This window comes from Rhinolophus sinicus, linkage group LG02 (assembly GCF_036562045.2).
Source record: "Rhinolophus sinicus isolate RSC01 linkage group LG02, ASM3656204v1, whole genome shotgun sequence".
NCBI lineage: Eukaryota > Metazoa > Chordata > Mammalia > Chiroptera > Rhinolophidae > Rhinolophus > Rhinolophus sinicus.
The window spans coordinates 199,400,019-199,422,810 of record NC_133752.1 but is presented as its reverse complement, the minus strand read 5'-3'; the positions used below and the strand labels follow the sequence as shown (position 1 = coordinate 199,422,810).

At 60.1% G+C, this 22,792-nt stretch overlaps 1 protein-coding gene across 7 annotated transcripts in view; it reads right to left on the bottom strand.

Moving 5' to 3' along the window:
• Window positions 1-22,792, bottom strand: part of TAFA5 (TAFA chemokine like family member 5) — a 170,557-nt gene that overhangs the window by 25,982 nt on the left and 121,783 nt on the right. For all 7 annotated transcript variants that reach the window (XM_074326600.1, XM_074326601.1, XM_074326599.1 and 4 more), the window contains exon 3: window positions 3,568-3,695. In XM_074326600.1, coding sequence (XP_074182701.1) covers window positions 3,568-3,695 — 128 coding nt within the window. The remainder of the gene's footprint in view (window positions 1-3,567; window positions 3,696-22,792) is intronic.

The window sequence follows — 22,792 nt, the reverse complement described above, 5'->3', positions numbered from 1 at the left end:
AGGATGTCGAGACTCCTGGTTGCAGCGTGTTTTCTGCTGACCTCCCGGGCCAGTTAGCTCCGGACAGCAGGAGGCCCTTCCAAGTCAGCAGCCGGTTTAGGCCAAGGTGGGGGAAGGACAGGTGCTGGCCGGGCCGCTGAGAGGCAAGCAGACCTGGGAACGCCTCCTGTGTCTAACGGAGGCCCTAGGCCCCCTCCACCCCCGCCGCGCTGCCCGCCAGGTCCCTGGGGCCCAGCGGAACTTGGACACCGGTGCTGATGTGATCACAGGCAGCGGCTGTTTCGCTTCGGCTCGGAGTCTGTGCTCTGCTGTAGGGAGTCTGTGAAATCCAGCTCTTGAACAGAGTGCCACCGACTCCCCAGGGACACCCCTCGCCCACAACCGGGTCTGCCAGCAGCAAGGAACTCACAGCTAATTGGAAAAGCTGAGCTCAAACCAGCTGGCTGAGTCCGGTTTAGGACACAGCATGGCAGCTCACTGTTGGGCACCCTGCAACCCACAAATATGACACAACACGGCAGAGTGTGCCCTGATTAGAATGTTCTGGAATGCCAGCAGCGAGCACGCACAGCCGCTGACATCTGTGAGGGAGGTGGTGAGTCTGCAGGGGGACGTTCTGCTCACCGTGCAGCCCCGGTTCCCCGCTTTAGGCCCCAGCTGCTCTCTCGCCTCCCAGTCAGTGAGCCCTGCTGCAAGGGGCGAATTCCTGGCCGGGCGACGGACGGCTGAGTCTCAGCTCCCAGCCTGTCTCCACGAGCAGGAGAGCCTGCCGTGCCCACCCTGGCCTCACTGCCTGATGCAGAGCAGAGACACAGTGAGGGGACACGGCCTGCAAAACCAAGAGGGACGCCAGGGTCTCCCAAGACACCTGGCCGGGGTCCATGTCACACTGCCACCTCCCTGCGTCTCACGCTGTGACCATGTGCATGTGTCTCACTGAACGGCATCCAGCCTTTGACACAGGATGTGCTCTAATATTTTTATTCTGTTTCTTCTTCCTTCTTTTCAAAGCTGGTCACGAACCACTAAATTAATTTCACGACCCACTAATGGGGTGACAACCTGCACTCGGGAAAGCGTGGTCTGGGAAGCGCAGACGTCAGCGTGTGTCCGGGGCTGCACTCAGCTCATCAATTTATCACAGGTGTCTCTGGGGGCCTGGGTGCGGGAGTGGGGGTCGTGGGACCCTGCCCTGGAGAGGCTCACAGTTCAGTGGGGATAGAGAAGGGGGTGGCCACGGCCCCCACGGAGAAGGGTGATGCGGGAGGGGGTGACTACCGCTAACAGACGTGGCTGTGGCTGAGGAAGTGCTGGGCTGAGAAGGAATTAACAGCCATGTGGCCAAGTAATCAGGAGGTCTCTTAAAGCCCATCTCACAGAAAACCAATTTGCGGTAAGATGAGAAGCCCCACCGCGCTAATCCACCAGCGATGAGAGCCGAGATGCAATCGCGGAAGTGGGGTTGCACGTTCCAACTCTACGGTGTTTGGGTCAAGAGCTCCACGAAGCTTTTAAGAAAGCTTTGAAAATAGGTCGCCGCAGGCCAGGGATTCTGTTAGAGCCACAGGCCCGTCTGCAGGTACTTGGGAAGGCACCAAGCACACCAAGTCCCCGAGCGTCACCGCAGGGCAGCTTGGAGGGACCCACACCCAGCGTGTAGGTCAGAGGTCGCCCAGCAACGCTGCGTTCACTTGTCCAAGAGCGAGCAGTGTCCCCTTCGGGGAGTGCAGAGCCCTGAGAGCGAGCCCCTCTGCTGGCTGCCCAGGTGTGGCAGCTGTGCCTCCTGCACCTGGACCAGCAGGTCCACCTGTCTGCGCAGCCCCAGCGAGGCTGATCTACTCTGAGACCAAGAGAAGCTGAGCGTGGAGCGGAACAGCCAGCTGCTGAGGGGCGGACCCGGCAGACTGAAAGCCCAGCCCCTGGGCGCACTGACCACCGGCCACCAGCGGCCTCTCAGCCACCCCCAGCTGCCGTTTTCACAGCTCTAAAGCGAGATGAGGGTGCTGAGCTCCCAGGCCCGTGAGCCTCAGCAGGGTCTGGGAGCAAGTGAAGGAACTGAGGGGCGTGCATGCAGAGAGGGGGCTGGGCCTGCTGACGGGGCCGTGGGACGGGGTGCTTGGCGCCTGGTCCTTTGCATGCAGCTGTCCCCCAGGGCCTCCGAGGGTGGGGGCACAGGGTGCTGGGAAGGGCTCGGGGGTCTGATGAGACAGGAAGCGCAACTCACCGTGACAACGGCTGGTGTCTCCCTGTTCCCAGAGCCACACTGAAGCCCGCAGGGCAGGCCTGACCCCAAGGCCACACCCCCAGGCCCACTGCAGTGGCCAGGCCGTCTGCAGCTTCTCTCTCTAAGTCTCACTCCTCCAGGTGCTCACTCAAAGGGGTCTCCTGCCCTGGGCCCCACTAGGTACCCCACACTGACTGCTGCGTCCCACGGGTCTGGGGACGGTGGCCCCAGAAGTCCAGCAGCACAGACGGGAGCCCCAACGGATGCGCTCCAGGAGGCCTGGGCACACCTTAGAGCGCGAGGCAGGAGACGAGCCGCAGGTCCCAGCACACCTCGCAGGTGTGAGGACAGAATCACCAGCCCCGTGTGGAACATGCACAGACAAGCCGGGCTGGCGGCTCAGACAGGCGCTCAGGGCATAGCTGGCACAGCTCAGTGTGGGTGGCTGGCCCAGCCCGGCTCCCACACCTGTCAGATACCATGCTCTGGCCGGAGCGCCCAGGCCCGGCCACCCTCAGGCCAAGCTGCCCGAATTTCCACAAACACGAGAGGCCTCCGGGAAATGAAAATCCGAGGGACAGGCTGGGGAGCCCCTGCAGCCAATGTCACAACTTCACAGCTCTGTCCTCTGCATGTGCCCCAGCAGCCTGAGTCCTGCTCACCCCGGTGTGCCTGACACCTGGGGCTCTCCTTGTGGCGGCCACACCACACTGGCCTCCTGACCCCATTGCTAGGACGACCCATGAATCCTCACACGGAGGCTGCCGGGCACGAAGAGGGCGGACGTTGCTGGGGGGCCACTCGAGGGCCGCAGCCCCCAGATCCCCAGGCCCCACCCCCGTCCAATTTCTCATGTGGCATTGAGGCGGGAAGCACGGCCAGGAAACCAGGAACCTTTCGGGGTCTCTGCTATAAATGGCCACCTCGCAGTACGTGAGGCAGGAGCAGATGCCCAGATGAGGGCCACCGGCCCCCCCTGCCTTTTGCCTCAGGGGAGACATCTGAGGCCAGTCTGCGGGGTTCTAGTGTTTCCCCAGAAACAAGACAACTTCCATCCACCACCAATCTCCTATGCGTGGGCACTGGTGTAGCTTCTGGGCTGACAAGCCTGGGGCGATTCTATCCAGCTGCTGGGCACCCATCACACTCAGTGACCATCTGATGGGCCAAGGACAGCTGGGGACAGACTGACCTAGCCCCGGGGAGGGGGGGGGCTTAGGCGGTGGCGAGGGCTGGCGGCCTGCTTCCTCTGACCCTGTCACTGCTGGTGTGAGGGCCACCTCCCCGGCGTGCTCCCCCTCCCAGGCCCCACCTCCCCACAGCCAAGGCGGCCGCGTACGCACCGTGGTCGTCTTGATCCGCCCGCCGGGCTGTGTGCACGTCCAGCCTGACCGGTTGATTAACAAGTCGCAGCCTTCGCCCTCCAGACAAGGAAGCATGTCACACCACTGCTTCGTTCGGATAATCCGCGCTGCGGGAGAGAAGACAGCCAGTCAGTGCCTACTCGCCCGGGACACGGGAGGTGCCCAGTGCAGCAGGGCCAGCAGTGGGTGTTGGCGTGGGACATCCGGGGGGAAGCCTGGGACCCAACAGCAGTGCTTGTCCCAGGAGCCAAGAGCAGCAACTCGGCTGCCCCAGGCGCAGGCACGGACGGAATGAGGCTCTGAAGGTGGCAGGCCCAGCTCAGCAAGGCCACCACAGAGACCTGTGTCACCCTGAACAGGACGCACAGGGCAGGGCCATCCAGCGAGGCAGCCTCAGAACTCAGGTCCTGATGCCCGCATGGTGCTGGCTGGTCTTTGCGACATGCTGTGACGTGGCCAGCTCCAGAAGCTAGCGGGCCAGCTGGGGGCCGACAGGCCTGGGTTCAAATCCTGCACCATCGAGCGCCAGCCAGGGGACCTCGGGCCAGAGGTACTGGCGCTGTGGGCTGGGCCCGCCCAGGGTGACTGAGGAGAAGGCACAGACCGAGCACCTGGCAGCATAGGGCTCAGCTGGTCAGTGGCCACATACATGTCACTCACGGTCACTCGTAGTTACTCGGACTGTGGGGCTGGGGACAGTGGACCGACACCTGGGAGAGCGTGCCACCCTCCCCTGCCTCCCACAGGCTGGGACGCGCCCCTTTGTCCCACTGTGGCCTCAGCTCAACGTGGCTCCACACCCTCGGCCAAGGCCCCCCTGCCACACGCCGCTTGCGGCCTGTCCCATGTGGATCCCATTCACGTCCAGATGCTCACGTGGTGACAGCTGACCCCTGTCCTCCGTTCCCTCCTGCTCTGTCACACAGTCAGCTGTAAGAACTGGGAGATGTGGGGCAGGGGACACGTGGTCCCCATGTCACAGGGAGACAGCCCTGTGAACATGTGACATCATGTGACATGGTGCTGAGGAGGGAAGGAGGGAGGGGTTACGGGTCCTGCTCAAGCGGCAGCCAAGGTGCCTGGCCCCACACGTGTGCACACACGCACACATAAACACACACGCCAGCTTGTGGAACAGCATGTGTGTGCACGCACACACACACGTGCGCACATGGGCGCACAGTGGTCAGGTGGACACGCCTGCAGAACGCGCGGACGAGCAGCTACTGGGGGTCGCCACCCCGTCCCCACACGGCCGTGGCCTGGGTGTGCCGGTGCCAGCCCTGCAGAGGGCACTGCAGGCCGCGGCTGAGCACACACTGCCTTTTGTTTCCCGAGGGAGCTTGGCTCACCCAGCCCGAGCCCACTTCCTGCTGGAGGCGGTTGGAGGCCCCGCGCCGGGCCACCACGTCCCAGGGACAAAAGGGCCTTTCATGCCCACGTCACAGCTTCTCCTCTGGCCCCTACGGGGCGGCAGCTCTCGGCCTGGGGACAGCGTCCCCAAGGGCTGATGGTGCTGAGGAAGCCCGAGTGACGGAGGCTGACAGCTGGGGACACTGATCACAGCCTGCTCACGTGTCACCACCACGGTGGCTCCTGGGCTCCCGGCGGGTCAGAGGCATAGGGTCACTTATGGTCACTCATGCCCGTCCCCAGGCAAGATAGAGAGCAGGTCGTCCAGACTGCGTCTCAGAGCCGGAAATGGACCAGCTCAGCCCACCTAAGCCTCTGAGGGGACGATGCAGCCCTGGGACCCTGTCCGGCATGGCCTTGGGGTGGCACAGCCCCTTCCCCTCCCAGTCATCCTCCACCTCACACACACACACACACCTGTGCACACCCACACACGCTTGTGGACACCCACACGCACACACCTGTGCACACCCACACACGCTTGTGCACACCCACAAGCACCTGTGCACACCCACACACCTGTGCACACCCACACACACACCTGTGCACACCCACATGCACACAAACATACACACACACCTGTACACACCCACAAGCACCTGTGCACACCCACATGCACACCCTGTGCACACCCACACCTGTGCACACCCACATGCACACACCTGTGCACACACCTATGCACACCCCCACACACCTGTGCACACCCACACACCTGTGCACACCCACAAGCACCTGTGCACACCCACACTCACACAGTGTGCAGCTACGGTGGGCTTCACCGTTCTCTAGTGGGTGGTCCCCAGGGCCTTGGGCTCTGGCCAGCACGGCCTGCTCCTTTCCCGGCTCTGGGCGTCCCTCTGCCGGGACGTTTAGGTGCTTCTGGGCTCATATCGCCAGAACGAAGCCGCTGCTGCAGCCTGGACATGTGTGAGCGACAGAGCTGACAAAACAATGTGCAAACTGTACTGGGGTTGAGGCCAGATCGTGGCAGCCGCAGGTGACACAGGCCTGGCAGAGGGTCGGTGGGGACACCTCCAAGGAAATTCGGGGGGCTGGGCTGCACCAGGGCCAGAGCAGCCTCTCCCCAGGGGATCAGGGCCACACCAGACAGCGGGTGGGACCCGAGGGAGGGTCTGCAAGGACCAGGCGCCTCCTCACCCATGTCAGGCGCCCGGGAGGAGCGTCTCCTCCTGAGACAGAAGGAGACCGTGTGCCGGAACCCTGGTTGTTTTTATTTCATAAGGACGGACGATGGCGGCCTCTGAGCTCTGAAGTCCCAAGTCCTTTCTAGAAAAAGCTAGGGACCTGCCGCTGCCTGGGAGCAGCCCGGCCATGGCTTCCTCAGGGCGCAGTCAGAGCCCCAACTGTCGGCCCCTTCGTTCCTAAGGCTGTGCATCCGGCATCATGTGAAGCGATTCCAACAGGAACACGGGCTGGGGCCCAGGTGCTGTGTGCCACACTCGGGCGGGTGACCCAGGACCTGGGGACACACACTGTCCCCCTCCCGAGCGCAGTGCTCACTCCCTGCCTCGCATGCGCCCTCCTGGTCCTGGAGCAGTTCACCAGCAAAATGTGCCACAGAAAACACGCGTGCTTCTTTCTGTCCCCAGCCCCCACCATGACTGGGCCATTCCCTTTAAGGCAGTGCCTGATCACGCTGCAGGACGAAGCTTCAATTCACGGGGACAAGATAGCAGGGAGATATCAGGGTCCCCATGCGAAGGGCCTCCCGGCCAGCTCTGGGTAAAATACAGTCTGTTTACACCTGGGCAGTCAGCACCCCGACCTCACACAGCATGCTGCCTGCGGGGAGCTGTCCTCAAGGTCACGCCGTCGCATGAAGCACAGGAGGAAATGAGACCGGGCGAGCCAGCCAGCAGGCCGTGTCACGGGGAGCCCACCTCTGCAGCGTGTCTGCACACACCTCTGCCTTGCCAAATTAACGCTGCACATCTGAATGCTACTTGTCTTGCTGTTTGTTTGTGTTTACTTTGTAAATGGGTTTCGGTTTATTACAGTCTCTCATCTAAAGAGGGCTCCCGCTTGCTGTCTGCTTATATTCCTGCAACATCACGCTACAAACGGTCTGGGGCAGCAGTGGGGCTACAGACAAGTATCTTTCCCTTAGAAGGAGTTTTCACATGATTGATGTCTCAGGACCGCTTTGTCCACACAAGGCGAGGGGTCAGTGGAGCAGGAGAGGGGCCCGGCCAGGGGGCCTCTGGAGTGGGGGACGCAGCCCTGGACATGCATGGGGCCAGCAGGACCGAGGGGGACGCCTGGGCTGCATGAGGCCCCACCCCCCTGCCCCAGCCAAAGGGGCTGCAGCGTCCTGGGACAGCCTGCTCTGGGGTCACCCACTGCGGCCCCAGCCCAGAGACACAGGGATCTGGACACAGGCCTGCGGTGACCAGGGTGTGGGGTAGCCTTTGAAATCATTTTCCACTGTCCCTTTGGCCCCCCAGAGGGCCTCACCCACCCCCAAACCTGAGGAATCAGACGGAGAACTGGGACGGCCCTAAGGAGCCCTGAGTTTGGCCTGGGAAGACTTCCATAGACAGCAGTGCAGTGACAGACATGATGCCAGCTGTTGCCTGGACAGAGGGACAGGGACGAGCGGTGGTGACCCTCCTGGGGAGACCACACTGCTCGCTCGATGCCCAGGCCCCTCGCGGCTGGTAAGCTGCACAGCCCCCTTTGGAATAAACTGTTTCTTCATTCCCATTAATACATGAATCTGCTTACTTTATCAATAGTGTGGAAAAGTGAACCAGAACAAGACCAGTTGGGATTCCAGAAGCTCTGGCTATATTCTCAGACGGCATCCAAAGGGGCCACATCCATCTGAGATGGGGAGGTGACTCTCTCTGGTAGCATCTGGCCCAGAAGTATATGTCCCCAGACCCTCCCAGATACGGCTGGTGACAGAGGGGTCAGGTGACACCCAGGGGCAGGGGTGGCTGCCTTTTAACACACATGCTAATTATATAATGTACATTTGTCGCCACACACAACTACACGCACACACTGACCCACAGCGTCAAACGTGAGACGTCCCCCGGGTTCCAGAAGAATCTACCGCATGACGATTGAGACGTGGCACATGGAGATAGGGTCCCCGCAGCGAACATTTTACAGGACCCAGGAGGCTGGACTCTCACCTTCCTGCTCCCTGGGGGGTGCGTGAAGGCCCCTGTGGCAGGGGTGCCCGCTCAGGCAGAAGGCCTATGGGGCTGGGAGGTCAGAGGGCCCCCCGAGCCGGCCTTAGGTCTAGTCCCAGCACCGCTGCTCACAGCTGGGCCCTTAGGCGAGGCGCCCACCCTCTCTGTGCCTCCGTTTCCCCATCTGTCAACTAGGGTGACTGCATCTACCTGGGGGCTTTCGCAAGGGCTGAGTTGGTGCAGCCGCAGACCCAATGATGCCTGGCCGAGCGGAAGCCCCACTGCGTCACGGCTTAGGGTTTCGTGCTCATGCACCAGGTCAGCAAAGAGCTGAAGGTCACCCAGCGAGAAGCCGCTGCCACCAAAGTCTGCCGAGGCTGAGGCAGGCCACGGGCACGCTGGGGATAGCAGCTGGGCGACAGAAGACGGACCCGGGCCCTGCAGCTCCCGCGTGGCGGGGACACAACACAAACCCCGCCTGGCACCAGAGACCCCAGCTAACGGCTCTGGGCGGCTCCTGCCTGGGGCCCACGGGGCCTGGGGTCAGTGCCCAGAACACGTGCCCACCTCAGACTGACCTGCCTGGGAACACACCCCTCCCACAGCCCCCACAAGGGCTTCCAATGTTAGAACAGATATAGTTATAGATGACATAGGTATGAACACAGTAAATTCTAAAGCTTCTAAATTCTCACACGTTCTGCTTAATTTCTAGTAATTATGATCCCTATTGCCTGTGTCTGCCACGTCCGGGGTCTCAGGGTGGGTGGGTGACACTCATCACAGTTCACAGGATTCATTCCATGCCCTCAACCTTCCCCCAGGGTCAGGCTGAAACTGACTCCTGTTTGGAGAACTGGGTAAATAAAATTGCCTCTGGTGGCCCCAAAATATGCTTCGGCTCTTTGCCGCGGGCACAGTCCCCGCCGGCACAGATCAGGGCTGACAGCCAGCACGGGGTCCGAGGCGGAAGCCTGGCCTGGACTCACGGGAGCCAGGGCTGCTGACCTGGTTCCAGACGCCCAGCTAAGAGCTCGGCACAGATTCTCGTGGCAGCTGGGCGAGAGCAGGGGGCCCCTGGGGAGGAGGGGCAGACGGAACCCAGAGACCCCCCTGAGGCCAGGTCGGGAGCTGCTCTGGGAGGAGAGCCCCCCAGGGCTGCCCTGCAGTCACGGGAGCCGCAGCAGGGAGGCAGCGCCAACGCAGAGCCGCTGCGGTCGGGCCGTGCTGGGTGTGCGGCCACATCTGGCCCAGCCTCCGCTTGCAGCCCCACCTGGGAGCACCCAGACTTTAGTTTGGCACCAGGACGGAAGGGCATGCGGCCAGCGTCCCCTGTGGGGGAGGTTCTGCTGGGTTGAGTCAGAGAAGGATGAGAGGTGACATGGGATTGGCAGAGAGTGTGTCCGGGCAGAGGACGCAGCACGAGCCAAAGCAGCCACACCTAGACACTAAGTCCTTTGCACGAGAGCATCTGCTCCAGGGGACAGTGTAAAAGCTCACTGCGCTGGGCCCACAGTGGGAACAGGCCCCACACGGCCCCCAGGCCCCACGCACCCCACGCTCAGGCAGCAGTGTGTGGACTGTGGACCCCATTCAACGGGGGCTCTCTGAGGGGTCCAGTATATTCAGCTGCATCTGTTCAAGGGGTCTGCCAGCCCGGAGTCATTCCCTGAGCAGGTGGGGGTGGCGGTCGGGGGAGGGCCTGGCCCGAGAGCCCCGGCTGAGTTGCTCCTTGTCAGGCAGAAGGGCCTTCATTTGGGCAGCTCCCCCAACCGCCAGCCTGAGGGCAAGAGCACTGACGTGGCATCTGCAGTGCCAAGGGGAGGTGGGGTGGACACCTCCCTGCTACTGTCAGGTGAGCCCATGTCTCACAAGGAGCTGGGACAACAGGGGGGAAGGCGCCATCCTGCCACGGGCAGTGCCTGTGGGGAAACTGGCCTGGTGCTGGGAGGACCCCTTTCTGACGGACAGCCGCTTAATGGGACAGTCTGCCAGGCCAGCGATGCCTGTCCCACAGTCCTGGAGGGACAGAGGGAAGCTGAGACGCCTGAGCCAGGAGGGAGAGGGAGGCACGCAGGAGGCCTGCAGGACAAAGGCTGGGTAGTGTCACCCCGAGACCGGCCCTTCGGGAAGGAGGGTAGAAGCCCTTGGCCAATCACAAACAGCCTGCCCCCATCCTGGGAGTCCGGTGGGAGGGGACCAGGCCATCTGTGTCCCCCAAGCACTGCGGGAGTCTCCCCTGAGGCTCCCAGAGGGGGAGAAGCATGAACTCAGCTCAGACTTGGCCGGACAACAAGGCCCAGCCTAGCACCGTGGTCAGAGAAAATAGCCAGCAGCCGAGCAGTGCTTCTCAGAACCTGGTGTCTCCATGGAGCCTGCGTGTTCTTTGTTCATTAGGAGCTTGGACTCTCCGTGGCGTTTCCGGCCCTACGACTGGGCTTTGCTGCATGAACGTCCCACATGATGGGACGACCAATCCCTCACTGGGGAGGTGGGAGGCGCAGGGCTGGCAGGCCTGGCCGAGCAGGGGCGAGGAGCGCCCCATCCTGGCATGAGGTGTCCCTGAGCTAATGCCCGCTGCCTGCCGCATGCCCCACCCTGGAGAAGGGGGCACCAGTGGAGGAAGACCTCCCATGAGTCTCAGAAGCTTGCGTCCCCCACACAGCACTGTCCATTTTGCGAATTTGCAGCTGAGAGCGTCTCAGAGCGCCGGGTCCTAGGAGGGACATGGGTGGAGGAGGCAGGAAGGACACGCACCAAGGTCACACACGCCACCTCACGTCCTGCTCACAGCTAAGCTGGGGCATCTGCGCTCCGGGAACTGGGGACACCAAACATGTCCTTTTCATCCCATCTACTAAGAAACCCACCCAAGGAGGCAGCCAGGGACCCCGCAGTCCCCAGAGAAGCTTGGGGGGGCGTAGCGCTCGCTCGAGGGCCGGTCTCCTCTCCGAAGGAGGCAAAGGCTGGCTGGGCTTCACTCCCAAGGCCCCGAAAGCAGGAAGAAAGGGCACCCCTTCGTCTTCTCAACACTGAACACTTTAATCACCTACGAAAAGAAAAATCTGCAAAACCCAGATTACGTCTTAAAATTAGACAAGATATTCTTCCTGCAACTTCCAGACAGCATAATTTAGTGAGAACAGTCTCGATAATTATTTTTTCTTTAAATAGTTACAGTAGAATGTATTAATTTTCAAGTTGGTTCTCTGATTAGTGTGATTCATTAGCTGCCTGGGAACTGTCCCCAGTGGCCCTCAAGAATGGAAACGTCTCGCTTTGTGACCGTGCATGGCACCATACCGGTGGGAACACTCCGAACGTGAGTAATCAAATTAGGCTGAGAGCTACCTGTTTCATTATTTCATTAGAATTAAGAAATGTAAGTGGAGGGTCGGGGGGAGGAAACAAACAAACAAACACTCCAATCGTTTTGCTCGGGCAAACTCCCACAAACTGACAGAAGCCACTTGAGAGGAAGCCAAGAGGCCAGCCAGTTTTAGTTTTAATATGTGGAGGGAAAGTGTCCACCTCTGGTTCTGGGGACGCCGGGGGCTGTGTGCTGGGGCACAGGTGGCCACTGGGGAAGTCAAGCCTGCACGATGTGGGCACAACCACACCTTCCCTTTTTCAGAGATGGGCATTCCCTCATTAGAGAGGCCACCCCTCAATGACGTCACCCCCCGCGTGACCTTGGAGGTGGGGGCTGCGTTGTGGGTCAGTCTTGGGGGAACCGAGGGGCTTGGCTGTGCACGAGTGTGTCCCTGCCTGTGGACAGCAGACACAGGACATGGCACAGAGACACTCAGGCCAAGAATGCTCAGTGCTCCTCAGGGAATCCAACCCCACCAGGACTTAGATCTATCACCGCTCACAGAAGGTTTCACTGTGAGGCCCAGGAAATATTCAGAAAACTGCCCCCTGTCCATTGATCCCTCTGTCTGTCCATCCATCCATCCTCCCATCCATCCATCCATCCAAACCTTTGGGTGCTCGGCACCAGGAAACTCTGAACTTGCCTGAGACTCCTGGTAGCCTCAGACAGTCACGCCTGCTGGGAAGGACCAATGAACCCTGTGCTCAGGGACCCCTTCCCCCCCCACGCCCCTGCCTGAGGCAAGCTTCAGAAGAAGGAGGGAGGCTGAAGCGGGTGGCTGTACTGCCCCCACCCAGCCTCCCTTCTGACACCCGCAGCGTGTACAGCCTACGTGTCGTCCAGTCTAAGCATGCTTGCCCTCTTCTGAGCGTCTCGTGCCGTCCACACAGGTCAGCGGGCAGTGGAAGAGGGAGCCAGGGGCAGCCTGTGGGTTCCAGAGCCTCTGCCAGGGGCTCTTTCTGACCCGCTGGGGGTGGGACTGCAGAGACACAAGCTGTGAGCCCCTCTCGAGAGGTGAACGGTGGGGCAGACGGGTGGGGGCTGTCGCCATTATAAATGGGGGAGCCACCCTGTGTCCATGGAACTAGAGGTCCCAGCGGCTCTTGGAGGACTTTCTCCACACCTGACCTCCCTGTCTTCCAGCAGCTCTGCTCTGTCCCCTCCCTGACCAGTGCACCTGCTGGCCAGACCTGACAGTCTCGAGAGCCCATCCCTGACCCGCCTTCAGGTGGGAAGGGAGATGGTGAGGCCCATGGAAAGGGAGACAGGCATCTACCCTGCTCCCATGGGGCGTCCAGACTTCTGAGCAGGAAGTAGCACTGTGTTTCTGCACTGTAGTGACGTCTCATTATGATATGAGGAGACTTTAGGCAACCGTTACCAGAAAGTTCCAAGAATCCGGCCCTGCCCTCCCTCCCCAGGAAGGCAGGTAACTCAGCTGACACCTCTGATTCCGTGTCCCTCAGAACCCAGCAGCCCTGTCCTTGGAAGCCCCTGTAGGTCACTGTCCCCTATACATCCCTGTCCACACACAGAGGCCCAGAAGGGGTCATGTCTTGTTTCTCCGCCCAGAAAGTAAACGCTGCAATGAACTCACTTAGTGACCTACTCTGGGTGAGGAGTGGCTCTTGGGAAAATTATAAAAAGTTTGAGAGTCTCGTTATTTCAGAACTATTCTGTGTTTCAAAGATGTGGATGCAGTGCTTGGTCCAGCCTGGGCGTGGGGATGTGCGTGGTGCCACCAGGCTCCTCGGCAAGATGACACCGAGCATGTGGAAAAGGGGTCCTGGGTGTGACGGGCACTGTCCTCAGGGACTGGGACTGATGGGAAACCGAGGCAGCTCCGGGAGCCGCAGGCGCACGTCCTGGAAGGTCTGGAGCACCCCACCATCCCCGGGGGCTGGGCCTCCTCCGTCGCCTCGCCTCACCTCCCTTAGCTGTCCAAACACAGAGCACATCTGGGGTCGACATAAGAACGAGACGCGAGGGGAAGGAGAAAAGCACTTGTCCTGCAGAGCAGCTCCACACAGGGACCCCCGCCCACGAGGTCATCGGCAACGGGAATCAACGAGCTGGGTGGTCACTCCATGCTGGTGTCTGACGAGCAGAAACGCACGGGACATGGACAGGCAGAAAGGCTGTGCAGACCCGGGGCCCAGGGGCACGGACGCCTCCAGCCAGGACGGCCTCCAGCGGTGGCCGCACGGAGCCTTGCAGGGAGGGGCCAAAGCGAGGGCCGCACGGAGGAGGGCGACACTGACCGGCCGGGCTTCCTGCCTGTGGGAGGACAGGGCTGACACCCTGCTGTGCACATCCTGGCCCCTCTGTGACCAAGAGCCACACATGGGGGCCGAGAACCACAGAAACATATCCTCCCATGGTTCTGGAGGCTGCAAGTCCAAGATCAAGGTCTCGGGGAGGCCGACTCCCTCGGAAACCTACAGGAGAGGGTCCTTCCTGCCTCCTCCACCTTCTAGTGGAGCCAACACCCTTGGTGCTCCTTGTCTGGCGGACCCATCACTCACGTGGCGGCTCATCTTCCCCAGACCCTGGTCACTGGATCAGAGCCCACCCCAATGACCTCATCTGAGCTTGATTACAACTGTAAAGACCCTCTTTGCACCCAAGGCCTCATGCACAGGTACCAGGATGAGAACTCCCGTGCACGTTTCTGATGCCCAGCACAGACGCCCTGATGGGGCACAGGGCAGGGGCCACCTCCCACACTCAGGAGTGACCAGCAAAAGGCCTGCGTCTCCAGGAGAGTGGCCTCAACTGTGCAGGGCTGCCCAGAATCCAAGATCACACGAATTCCACACTGAGCCCCTGACCTGAGTGCCGCTGGTGTGTGGTGAAGCACGTGAGAGAGGCTGTGTTTGGACATTGCGCCAGGATCTGTCGTGTTTGCAGAAAGGATGAACTGCTTCAAACTAAATCAAATAGCTGTGCACGTGTGGGTTACCTTAGAATCGGAGACAAGTGTCGATGGGAGCTTCTGGCATGTTTGAAAGTTTGCAAAGTTTGATTGAAGTAACGGGGAATAAACATCTCATTAACCCAATTCTCCTCGTTTAGAAAGAGACAGACAGAAGCAGGGCTGGCCTGGGAGGAGGCCCCAGGAGAGGGGAGCAAGCAGAAATCGGACAGCAGAGGAAGTGGACACACCGGTCAGCGTGTTTCAAAGACTATCCTCAGAGCGGCTGACAAGGCTGCCGCTTCCACTAAATGAGGGTAGAGTTCTTCAAAAGGGCTGCAAGGAGGCAACGTACGAGTTCCCAGAAGTTGAAAGCGGGAGCAGAAGATGTGCAGAGAAGCATGGAGTTGGCCGACTGAAGACCTAACCCAAAACCCAATGACAAAGCTGCCGCCATCTTCTCTGGGCAGGGAGCTACCAGCCTGGGGGCGTCCCTGGTCCCAGGCACCAACGGTCCTTATGACAGTTACAGACACCGCACACGTGCCTGGACATCAAGATTCTAGTTCACTGAGGACGACGGACCTCACAGAAGTTCCCAGGACAGTGCAGACAACGGCGGGAAGGAAACAGATTGCAGGCGGGAAGGTCCCTGAGCTGAACTCGAGTGTCCCGTTTAAAGTGCCCCTGAGTGTCCACACAGCTGCTTACAACCCACCACCGCTGAATCCGAAATTCAAAAGAAAAAATCGACAGGCTCTGGGATGGGACGGGAGGAAAGGCGCGTGGGGAGCAGAGGCCACTGGCCACGGAGGGAGCCATCACCTGGCGTCAGAACACACAACCTGGAACGATGTCCTCACAGCTCTGAACGAAGTGACCTTGAGCTGCAATTCACGTGACACAAACCACGCTCTGAGGAAAGGTTTACCTGACATCCAGAAATTTCTTCAATCTTGGCTTTGCTGTTGTTGTTGTTGTAGTTGTTCCCTGATACATTCAAGGGAAATGAATGCTTTCAGAAAAGCTAACGGTAGTTCTCTGTGGGTATGAAGAATTGACTTCCACTTTCTTCTTGACGCTATTGTTTTCTACTGTCCAAATCACCTACCATAGACATTTACTATGTGATGCTAGTTTTAAAGATGAGTGTGAAAGTGGGTGATCTTGTCAGAGGCCAAGGCAGACAGGCCACCTGTCCCAGGGTCCACCAGTGAGGACCTGACGAGCAGAAGCTGACACCCACGCAAAGGACAAGAAGTGATGGCAATCGTGGTCCAGGAGAGGGGAGTGTGTGGGACGGAAGGCTCCACGTTAACTGCGGGCAGTAAATACCACGATTTATCCACCTCTTACTGAGGCTGTCTCTGGTCCTTGAAACAAGTGCTACACCCACTTTACAGATGAGGAAACTGAGGCTTGGACAGGGTAAGGGGTTGCTTCAAGGATGCACAGTTACTAAGTGGAAGGCTCATGACTGGAACCCCAACAACAGGCTCCATGGCACCAGGTGCCCTTGGGGCACTGGGAAGCGGCAGCTTGTGTTTTCCTGCAAACGTGCGCTCTGGGCTCTAAGGCTGAGTGGCGGGTGAGGCACGCTCCCGGGGGCCCTCCAGGAGGCCCCCCGTCCTGCCTGCGCGTCCAGACCTGCGTCTCAGGCTTCGGCCGGCCGGTGGTTGTCTGACGGGCCTGCCTGCAGGTGTCTGGCCTGTGGCGGGTTTTCCTGGAACCTACTCTGTCTCGACAGTGTGCTACCAGGACATGACATTGAAGGTCTACTGCTCTTGGTTCAGCCGGGCTGAGAGCTGAAGGAGAAAGCGGGGTGCATTCTGACTCCCCCACCAGTGGAGACCTTCCACGCTCTCAGTGGAGCTCCCTGGAAGTCAGAAATGCCCCAGGTGGGGGTGGGGAAGGCAGCCTCTCCACCAATGCAACGGGTACTCGGGGCGTGTAGGCCAGGAGAAAGGGGGCGCCTGCAGGGCAGGGGGAGGGCGCAGTGCTCATGGCCCAGGGCCTGTCTGTGCTGTCGCAGTTTTCTTGGCTCCTCACGCTCCTGGGGGGCTGGGGTGACCACTTCACCACCTGGTCGGCAGGGAGGGTGGGGTTCTCCATGCTTCTGGGCAACACAAGTGTCAAAGGCATGATTTACGAAATGTGTCCGATCCCAGGCGGACTGTGTCCCCAGAATACAAAGGACCGTCTGGCGTTTCCTGACAAACAGCTGTGGGCGATGCTTCCCCCGGCCCCTAATGTATGGGTGACGAGCAGTGACAGTTTGACCTGACGAGGTGCAAGTTTTTCATCCAGAGATAAGTCAGTATGACTGTCCCCGACTTTGGAAGTGGCACTCCCTGCGTATTTATGGCTCAGAATATAGTCGCCGGGGGCCCGTAAAGCCCGCTGCGGAATAGCGGCCGTTTGTCACTGTCCCCACCGGTGAGCCCCTCCTCCCACACAGCCGGCACTTTCTTGCCAGCAGGGCCCTGACAGAATGCGTCCACCCAGCGTTCCCTCTGCCTGGGCAGGTGTGCAGGCCGTGACCTGCCTCCTACATCACTGTGCTGCCTGGAGCTTTGACCTTCGGTTCACCTCTGCCCACTCTGCCTGCCCCCCACCATGGGTCCCCCTCTGTCATGCGGGGTGTCATGCAGGGTGTCATGCGGGGTCTCTGCTCCCGCCCCCCGCATAAGGACGCAGGATATGGTGAGGCCAAAAAGGAACACCCACGGAGCCATAGAAAGGGGAGTCACACCACTATATTCTCGCTGGCGGCTGGTCGAGACACAAAAGCAAACATCCTCCAGCACCCCAACGAGGGGTCTTCCTGCACCCTAGTCTCGCTGGTGGCCGGGCGAGACACAGGAAGTAGGAGCCACACGATCCGCAACCTGCCGTCCGCTTCTCTGCCAACCAACCTCACTTGCTAACTGCAATCGGCGCTTGCTAGCGTAGCCACGGCAGTTATGTCAGTGGCTAATGGCTCACTGGTTACAGCTGATGGCCAACTAGTCACAGCTGATGGCCATCTACTACCTGAGCCAGCACCTTCCCACGTGAGGCCGAGAGCCTGGAAACTGCTCTCTGGGACTCCGTCCCCACACCCTCCATTCTCAGGCCCTGAGGCGCGTCCGCAGCGCTGACCCCAGCCAGCCAGGCCTGACGGAAGCTAACGTGGGCTCATTTATCAAGTGCCCACTGGGCACAGCCTCCCAGCTTCTGAGGGGTCACCCTCAGAGCCTTCCTCCAGCCCCTTCATTAGTGTCCCAAACCCCGTACACCAAATCGTAACAGCCTCTTAAGAGGAAAAATGTCCTCTGATGAAGAACTGTAACAAATACCCATTTATTTGCCATAAAAAACACAATTAAGAACCCAAAAAGTGCAGGGCGGTCGGCAGCCAACCTGGATGACGGCCCTTGGGCACCTCGCAGCCCTTGAGAGGTCACAAAGGGACCCCGAGCAGCCCCACTGAGAGGATTTAAATGCTTAACCGAAGGCCAGGTCCACGCACCTCACTTGTAAACACCAGCTCTGCGACGGGGTCGGGCTGCCAGGCCCAGGGACACGAAGTGGCCAGAGGCCATGCTTTTCCATGTCTGATCGACTGTACGGAGAGGCCAGCTCAGGCAGGAGACAGCTGGCCCTGGGGTCTGTGAGATCTGGGTTCAAAACCTGAGCTTTGTGATATTGTGCTAAGCGGCCAGCAGAGCGCGGCCGACTCCTGGGCAAAGGCAGGTCGGCACCAGGGAAGGCGGGCCCAGGGCAGGGTGCGCTGGCTGTCACAGCATGGGCGCCACAAAATGGCACCCCTACACCCGGTGCCCAATCCTGGGCCATTTGAGACCATCCTGGTTCGGGCCATTATGCTGACTCAGTCCTAGGGGTGCCACAGGCCTGTAGGTTCCTCTCCAAGGAGCCCCCTGCATGTGGCCCTGGGAGTCCTGGGTATCGGGGGGCACTTCAGTGAGACTCACTCTGCTGAGCAGCCCTGAGGCCCATGGGTGGCCGGTGACGCCTCGTCAGGCTGGTGGCAGGAGCCCTCCCCACTCAGGATGGAGCCAGTGACAGGTCCACTGAGGAGATGGGCACAGCCACCCTTCCAGAAGTGACATGCTGGAGGAAAGCAAGGGACGGGGCCTGAGGCGGCAACCGGAGGCCCCTTCAGCCTGAGTGGCTCTTGGGCTCCCTGCAGACAAGGCCCTGGGGCTGAGCTGTGGGGCCTGCTCCCCTTGTCCAGGGTGTTGGAGATGAGTCAGTGCCCGCCTGGGTCCGTCTCAATGACGGCCAACACCAGACCTCTCTGCAGGACCTCCGTCAGGCCCGGCGGGTGGGGGACACGAATCGGGCATCAGGTGGTGTCCTAGGCGCCACCTGGAATCCTGGTCTCACAAAGGAGCTGGGGACCACGGAGACGCCTACAGACCCAGGCTCTGGGGGAAGCTCTGTGGCCCAGGTGACGTTTGCCAGCAGAGTCAGAATATAAGAGAAACTGAATTAAAAGGGCGGTGAGTTACCAGGCAGTGTGGGTGCTCTGAGGACAGTGCTGTGAGATAAATAACCACCGGCAGGAGAGCAGCTCAGGACCCGGGGTCTTCACGCTGAGGACGGCCGCTGACACACAGTACTCGTGTCACTGCCAATAAGTCTGCGGGCACATCCAGGTCACCTCACGCTGTCTCGGGAAATGTAATTTTATTAGCAGTCCTCCGATTTTTCCCTCTGCTTCCGACTCAGGCGCTGAGTCTCAGAGGCCACGTCCCTCTTCCCGCAATCGCGCTCACCTCGTGGGCACAGGTGCCAGACAGACGCAGAATGACACCACTAGGCAACAGTAACTGGGCAGACAAGTGTGTCTCTCGCTCGCAGGCAGACTCAGCTCTGGGGACCCCCGCTTGCCCTCTGCACCCCAATGTTTGGGTGTCCCAGTCAGGACGGAGGTGTCTGGAGGAGCTAAGAAGCCCTTTCCAAGGAGACGCCGGGCAGGACTGTGCCGTGTGCCTCTCTGGTCCCACCTCTGGGGTTTAACCTCGCCCCCAGGGGTGGCAGCCAGTCTGCGGGGTCTCTGGATGCATGAGGTCGCCCTGTGCTGGGATGTCCTGCACCAGCTCTGGCCTGACGACAACACACACCGAGCTCCCCGCCAGGCTGCCTGGGAAGCAGCTGCTCGCCCAAGGCTGGTTCATTCATGGGGGGCTGGTTTGGGGAGGGTGGCCTGCCCGTGGGGGCTCAGGCTGGGGCAGCCCCTCACCTCCCTCCTCACCGTCTGCCTGGCCTCATGAAAGAGAAGAGAGGCAAGAGCTGACTGTGGTCCAGCCTCCCTGTGGACCCAGGGGCAATGACCTCAGGGCCGTCCTGTATGGAGCCAGGTGCCCGTGGTACCCAGGTGTACTCTCAGGCAGGAGCCCCTCCCACCTGCCACAGGGACCCTCCCCCCAGGAACGGCACCCCGCGTGTCTGTGGGGTCCCAGCCCACTCCCACTACGGGTTTTAGGGCAGTGCAACTATTCTGTCAAATATTGTCATGGAGGGTCCAAGACAGGCAATCAGCAAAACCCGTCACCGTCCAACGGAAGGATGGACCCTGATGCAAGTCATGAAATCTGCCGGAATCTAGTTAATAACAGTGTCTCAGTCAGAACAAAGGTAAGATGTGACATTTGGGGGAGGGTGTGTGGGAATCATACTCGGGGCTGTTTTTCTGTAAACCGGAAGCTTCTCTAAAAGTAAAGCCTATTAATTAAAAACAGAGAGAAGCAATGCCACTGAAGCCAGACATTGAGGAACAAGACGTGTGGCCCGTCTCGCAGCAGGGATGACAGAGCAGGTGCAGCCTTGTCAGCACAGAGATGGGGGGGCATGGCCCGGGGGTTCTCTGCCTACCTGCCAGACCACCCTGGGCAGGAGAACCCCTCAAATGTCCGTGGGGTACAGCCTGGCAGTTGTCAGCAGGCGCAAGGTCCCGCGAGGGACCGACCATGCTGGAAGGAGACACAGGCTGGACCCGTCTGCTGCCTGTCTGCCTGGCCCTCACCTCAAGTGTCCAGCTGCTGGAGTGGCTGCAGGGGCACCACAAGGTGACCAGCTCCCTGGCCTGTGAAGCCAGGCCTGGGCTGGACACAGCGTGGGGGCAGCAGGGGGTGTGGGGGGCATCCACCACTCCCTTACTGCAAATTGCACCCTGAGACGTCCATGAAGGTGGACTGGAAATGGGGAACAGAAATTCTCTGAGTTTGCTCACATGCCGGGGGAGGCACAGCACACACAGGAATCTGTGCGGCCGCAGCCCCAGCTGTCAGCTGACAGGACAGTAGGAGACGACCCGCTGATTAGCTCTAAGATACTCAAGGAGGAAACCATTCTCTTCCATTCTGCGCCCAAACGGGCTCTAGAACTTTATGGAAAATCATTATGAGTAAATAAGGCTAGAACTTGCCAAGAAGTGACGCCGGACCTGTCGGACATCCACGTGGGGAGAAACAAAGGGAAACTTGATCTCAATCTCACATCCCCTGAAACATTAATCAGAAGGGGATCCTAGAGCCAAAGGAGCGAGGCAAGACGGAACTCAGAGGACGTCCCGTGACCTTGGGATAAAATGTGATTTCCTGCACCACACAAAACGCATGACTTCAAAAGAAAAGACTGATCAATTTAAAGTTAAGGATTTCTGTTCATCCAAACACAGCCCTGAGCAAACGAAAAGACCAGACTGGGAGGGGACGTGAGCAGCACAGGGGACCAGCATGGGTCTCAGACGCAGAATACAGAAAGAGCCCCTGCAGTCATTTAAAAAAGACAAGCAACCCACTAAAAACGGGCAGACGCCAGGACAGACACCCCACAGAAGATGCTGCACTGCTCACCAAGAGCCTGGGGCACCACGGTCAGCTTCGTTCCCGCCCACCCCACCCCGACAAACGCAGCCAACACCCCAGGACAGCAGCACTGCACACCCAGTGGGATGGCTAAATGTGAACGGCTGACAATAACAAGTGCTGACGAGGACGCAGAGCAAGCTGAACTTTCAAGCACTGCTGGGGGCAGGTCCCATGGCCCAGCCCCTGTGAGACACACTTCAGCAGGACGTGCTGAGTCGCCGGTGGGAAATCCCGTGTGCCACCTCGCGCAGGCTGTGCTTTGCACAGTCCTTGCGTTTACTCTCAGGCCCAACCAGAATGACACTTGGCGCTCACGCTCAGACGAGCATAGAGCAGGGCAGGGGAGGCATGGGGACAGCTCAAGGTCTCTCGGGCAGGCTCAGGACCTGCAGGGGCCATGGCCAGGGTTACTTAACCACAGTGTGCGGCCGGCCCCTCAGCCTCCAATGGTGCCCCAGCTGTGACATGCAAGAGCAGCAGCCTGTTCAGGAGTTTATGTACTTAGAACATGAGTGTGTTTACCCGATTTTAAGCAAACGCTGTGAGATCAACTGACTCGCCTACGAGCCAGAGACACTTAAAATGGCAAAAAGTCAAAGCCAGGCAAAAACAGCCACAGCCCACACAAGGGCCCTTCCGCTGGTCCCGAGAGCCAGCCTCAGCCAGTCGCCTGGAATGAAGGTCCTGGTCCTCCCGCGGCTCCTCCTGACGCCCAGGCTGGGGGTCTGGCGGGCACGGCCGCCCTCCTCTCCCACCTGCCAGGTTCACTGTCACATGATCCCACCAGGCCGTCTGAGTAATTAAAGGGCAACTTTATTCCCGTCTCAGCTTCTGCCCTGGAGGCCTCCTCCTTCCCCACTCAGCCTCGGAGAACAAGGAGGGGTGACACTGACACCTCAGGGCTCTGGGCAGCAGTCACGCCCGGGAGGCTGCCACCTGGAGGCCGCATGTTGCCTGATCAAAGCTCGCAGCCTGTGCTCTGTCCTGAGCAACTCCTTCCCCGCCGCTGTCGCTCACGTTCACGCCCATCCAGGGTGCCTCCCTGCCTGGGGTCCGCCACCCACCCCCACTGGGCACCTGTGAGCAGGTCCACAGGTGAGCTTGCACCAGCCAGTGCCCCAGAATGGCTCGTCCCCGGTCACCGCTGCTTCTGTCACCAGCCCCATCGCACCAGCATTCACTTGCTGCGGCCCTGAACCTCCTGTGCAGACAGCATCAGGGAGCTTTCTAGCGGGCCGTCACACAGTGCCTGCGCGGCCAGCACGAGGGACCCGTCCCCGCCCAGCTGGCCAGGGCACAGACCTGCTCCCAGCTCCCTGAGCCGACCCTGAAGGCTGCGCCGGCCCCTGGGGACATGAAGGGGCTACTTGTAGGTGGCCCTGAATGTGACCAGAGCGGCCCCTGTGTCCGCTCCCAGGGCCGGGAGGACATGGGACAGGCACACTCCCCAGCTCCCCATGTC